Source organism: Ixodes scapularis, unplaced genomic scaffold, assembly GCF_016920785.2.
Source record: "Ixodes scapularis isolate PalLabHiFi unplaced genomic scaffold, ASM1692078v2 PGA_scaffold8__174_contigs__length_109621045, whole genome shotgun sequence".
NCBI classification, from domain to species: Eukaryota; Metazoa; Arthropoda; class Arachnida; order Ixodida; family Ixodidae; genus Ixodes; species Ixodes scapularis.
In genome coordinates, this window is record NW_024609883.1 from 1,739,750 (window position 1) to 1,745,036 (window position 5,287).

The 5,287-nt window shown below is 45.5% G+C and overlaps 1 protein-coding gene across 1 annotated transcript; it reads left to right on the forward strand.

Annotated features, from left to right (window-relative positions):
* The first annotated feature begins 1,678 nt into the window (after window positions 1–1,678).
* On the forward strand, window positions 1,679–3,577 carry LOC121833473. Its single transcript, XM_042286802.1, has 2 exons — window positions 1,679–2,080; window positions 3,297–3,577. The coding sequence occupies exons 1-2, from the start codon at window positions 1,873–1,875 to the stop codon at window positions 3,575–3,577; spliced, it is 489 nt and encodes a 162-aa protein (XP_042142736.1). The 5' UTR covers window positions 1,679–1,872.
* The last annotated feature ends 1,710 nt before the right edge of the window (window positions 3,578–5,287 follow it).

The window sequence follows — 5,287 nt, forward strand, 5'->3', positions numbered from 1 at the left end:
CTTCGGTACTCTCGCGGCTGGCAGCCAATGGTGGCCGAGCTGCCAACAAATCATGTTCAGGCCCCGCCTCCACTCATCCCCTGAGCACGCACACACCCACATGCACACACTGCAGCTGTGGCCGGACTTTACACTCCGGCGCCGAGGCACCCTTGCCCTCGAAAGCTGCGCCAAGGACGCGACAGCAAGGGGTCCAGTGTTTGCCGGGGTGACGACGTTGGCCGTGGTAGTGCTGACCCCTCCATCAGACGGCGTTGAGGCACGGGAGAGGGCTTAGCCGGATCATCCGGAGGTGGCGTCCGGGGATAATCCCACCCTCACAGAGGTCCCGCAGCTGGCGCGTCGTTACCCGGAATCCTGGCCCGGTAATCCTCCCGGTTCTTGAGTCGGCTGACCCCGTTTCGGACCAGCGTTAACGCAGCCAGAAAGAAGGGTCCGGCTTAGCTCCGCGCCTAGGTGGGGCGACGCCAACACGGTGGTCCCACGGCACCCCCTTGTCGCCTCTCGCCTCGTTTCCGGGCAAGCCGACCGGAGCCATGTGGCGATGCTACTCAATGAGTTCACCGTTGCCGGACGGATTCGATAGGGAGGGTCTGGTCCGGGGCTTTTCCGTTTTCACAACACCAGGCAATGCTTGTTGTCTGTGTCGAGTGACGAGGAGCTGAGCTGTCGGGCGCCGAAGAGCGAGCGGGTCGTAGTTGTCTGGTCACGAGCAACGAGAGGGTGACCGCCACTAGCACAAAACCAGACTCGTCGGCTTCAGCCAGCCTTTCTAACTCTTGAGAATTATGGGGAGAGTACACCAAAGGAAACAATACTTTAGGAAGAAGCCTTTCGTCGTGCCAAGATCCACACGGCATAACAGAGCTTTGCGGGCAAATCGTGCGGAAACTACTGCAAGCGCCGAAACTTTCGCGGAGCGCCAGGACGCTCGCCCGGGTTCCTCACGCGAAGCTGGCGAGAGCCGTGACATCGAACAGGTCAGTGGATTTCCCCGTGTCAGGTGCGCGAGCGAAATTGACACAAATCAACAAACCGGAGAACTGTCGTTGCCAGAAACTTCTGCGATACCCGACGACTACGACGAGGTGACAAGCGACGCCAGCAGCTCTGCACCCGCTGAAGACTCAAAAGGAGTTAGTCAGGACAATGATGGATCTCTCCCAAGCTCCTACGACGAAGTGCACTCTGATGACGACAGAGAAGATGAGGCCGGCAATCCTGAGGGCGCGGGTGAGGGCGTTGGTGAGGGCGATCAGCTTCCATTTGACGACGTTCGTCTGCTGGGTTCAGACACCACAGTTATGATGGCCATCGTGCTTTTAGCATCGTTCGTTATCGCTCATGCGCTCTCTTGGGCGGCGCATGACGATTTGTTGTGCATCATGAACGCTATTTTAGGCTGCATTGCAATGCCACCATCCAAATGCCTTTTCCGCAAGCTGTGGAACAAGGACAAGGCTAACTACTTCTACTACTGTGAAGCCTGTGAGACACTTCTGAACTTGGACATGACCTGCAAGATCTGCAACACCACGTACGAGTTAAGGAAACTTCGAGCTAATGGCTGCTTCTTTGTGATCAAGGAACAGGCAGGCACTTCATGAAAACCTTGAGAAGATTGCTGCAACTGCCACAAATGAAAACATCAATGACATCACAGCAGGGGCCGCTTACAGAAAGCTTAGGGAAGACGGAACATTGCAGTATGGTGATCTGACCATCACATTCAATACGGATGGCAGCTCACTTTTCAAATCATCAAGAAACTCAATCTGGCCCATCCAGTTCATTATCAATGAACTTCCTCCTCAAATAAGGTACAAGCACCCAACACTTGCTGGTCTGTGGTTTGGGAAAAAACGCCCTAAAATGACCCTGTTCCTTGGCAAATTCGTCGAACAATTCAACAGCATGGAGCCACTCACGTGGACCCACATGATGAAGACGTACCACAGCAAAGTTTACGCTCTCTGTTGTTGCGTAGACGCACCAGCACGAGCAGCAGTGCAGAACTTTACGCAGTTCAACAACTTCTTTGGGTGTCCATGGTGTCTCACAAAGGCTGAGCATAAAGAAGGTAAGAAACTGTGCAATATGCTCATGACTGAAATAAGAGTTGAAACGCAAGCACCCTGACAGTATTGATGACCCTACTAAAAAGCTCAGAGACAGTCGGCACAAAGAACGGAACAGTCGCAGCACTGGCATTTTTCTGCATAAGCAATGTGCTGAATGCATGTGATGCAACATAATGACGAGGTTTCAGACCAAGTATATGTGATTTTTTTTCTTAGAAAAGCCAAATCCAGAAACCAAAGCTGAGCCAATTCTTGTTGAAATTCTGAGTATATTTGGGTGTGCAGTTTCCAAAAGGTACCACACTGAAATCAGTCATATGTAAGGAAAGCCACTGTACAGGTGGCTGCGGTACAGGGCTGAAATCTATACTGATGAGCAAACTTTCATGCTTATCTCAGATTTGCTCCACATGGTTTTGGTTCTTTTGAAAACAAAATAAATAAATAAAAAAAACTATGCATTATAAGATAAATCGGGCACTTAAGTAGATCATTTTTAATGTCCACATTGCTCTAAATTTAACCAACCACCTTGATTCTGAGGAAAAAGAACCCTAAAAGAAGCTCATATTACTTGAATAAGTGTGATGGTGAGCAAGCTCAATGGTTCAGTTATCACAAGTGCCAGGTAATAGCGTAATATATTTCAGCATCTGAAAGCCGTTTATGTGTTGTTTTCAGGTAAAATCCAGCTCTATTAAAGAAATATTTGCACCTCAAATATTTTTATTTGAAGGTGGCTTGAGCTATATCTAATTAAAAATGAAGCAATGATATTTTGAGTCTGTCTCTTTAATTATAGTTATATATGCAATTGCACTTAGACACATTGAGCGCTAAAAACTTACAGTTGTAAAAATCATCACTGCCAGTAATAAAGTGCAATTTGTTTCCCTTCAAAGCAGAAATTAAGCCCAGTATTTTCCGATTTTTTAATTTGCAGAGACCAGATCTTATTATTCGTTACCTCATTTAGATTTCCGAAAGCTAAAGGAAATTAAATATTGTGTTGCTCTCAGTTTGCAAAATATGAAAAATTGGAAAAAAAAACAAATTTAATTTTGAGCACAGACTTCTTATAAGACGCCTCATTTCGACCTAAAATTTTGTATGAGGCCGATTGTGAGCAAATCTCGATCCACTTACAATAAATCCCGTTCATCCACTATGCAAGTCTGCTAAAACAGGTGTCCGGGTGCACTTTGTTGTTTGCAGGAGGCATGCGATACCTATCATCGACCCCTGGACCAGAACGAACACCAGCAGGAGTAATTCGGGATGCTCAACTGGCAGTTGAACTAAACACGGACATCAATGGTGTGAAGGGGCCCTCACCTCTTACGAACCTGATGGGATTTAACATTGTCTGGGGCTACACGGTGGATTATATGCATTGTGTGCTCCAGGGAGTCTCGAAGCAGATAACCGAGTTCCTTGTCAACTCATCCCACTCACAGGCATCTTTCTACATAGGTGAGGACTTTAAACTCTTATAGCTAACATGGTTTACACTGAGCGAGTAAGGAACGCATGATTGGGCAGCACTCAAGAAGTCCAAACAGTGACACCGTAGCCATGCGGATCATGCATAATTGCAGGCTACCTCGCTACAGATAATGTCAAGAGATAGAACAGTCATTTGGTTGTGATATAGAACCTTTATGCATCCCAGGCTGTATGCAAAAAAAAAGCAGGAATGTAGGAAGGAAGAGACAACATGCAGCATGCGATTACACCTAGTGTTGTCTTTTCCTCCCTCTGTCCTTCTTTTGTTTTTTGGCATTCAATCTGTGATGAAATACCGACTACCCTAACTTAGTATTTTGCTTTATGTGCCTTCTGTCAAACGGATGCTTCAGTCCATCCTTTACGAACTGTGCCACTCTGACATGATAGATTAAAGAAGGAACACAACAAAGCACATAAAAAGGCACTACAAAGGTTCTTGAGATCGCCTCTTTATGGCCAAAATGTGATCTACGTGCTCTAAGCATACCAAAAATAAAAATAAATTACACTGCTGTGCGGCCTATTTTAGAATTGAAATGTGCTCAAAGTTTGCGGCAGCTCAGACCTACAGATGGCGCCACCGAACCAGGCCGAATACAGTTGAACGACAAACGGCACTCATCAGTCAGCAACAAGCGATGGCTTCCCATGCAGACAAGGAACCGACCAGTCATGCTCATTCATGTGGGAAGCAGTCACTCGTGATCCTCTGACAGCGCCGTTCGTCATCTGGCAATAGTTCAATTTCTGCGATATATTGCAAAAAAAAATCTTTTGATCACATTTTTAATACGAAATTAAGGGGTGCACAATTGTAATATCTGAATGTTTAGAATGCTTAAAGCCTGTAGAATTGGTCATGACTAGGGTTCCATATCGTCTGTGTTTATTTTTCTGCAAAATCAGGGATGTTTTTGCAGTGTTTTTTTTTTCTCTCAAATTCCGTGGTTTTCTGTGTCTATTTTTGTGTCTGCCAGAAATCGGGGTTTATGTCGTAAAAGCAAATGCATATCTATGGCATTTTTTAGGAAAAATAATTCTATGTGCTGTTTCACAGATAAGCACATGGAAACAATGTACAAAGAAAAAGGTGGCCTCACGGGCAGTTCACTGCGGTCAGTGTTCGGGGTCACCACAAATAAGCCTATTGATAAAAGGTTCTTGTTGCGCAAAAGTGGGGTTTTTCTTCTTTCATGTGAGCTACAATTCAGGATTTTTTATTGTTACACATTTTGAGAAAACCCCTTCGGGGGTTACTTTTTCAGTGCTTATCGGGATATACCGAAAAAATGCAGCCCTATTTATGACAAAGAATAGACCATAGCAGAACCATCTTTAGTGCCCCTTTAAAATACAGATGTGAGTGATCGAAAAGCTCAGACAGCTCAAATGTGGCCGCTTTGCCTCCTTATTCAGGCAAAACAATTTACGAATCATTTCCTCACTAGTTACCTATAAATGACAATAGCTATTCCATCCCACCCCTAAAATAAATAGTTTCATGCATGGTAATTTTTTGTGACTTCTATGTATATCGCTATATATTTTCAGTATCATAGCTAGCGGTCCACTGCGGCATAACCATGTGGCTGTTTCAGGGGACAAGCCTCCCACCAGACCATTTTGCCTAATTTCTTGTATTTACAGCTTCTGTGGGGCAAACTACAGAGTGTCCTTAAAGTAGAATTTTTTTTACT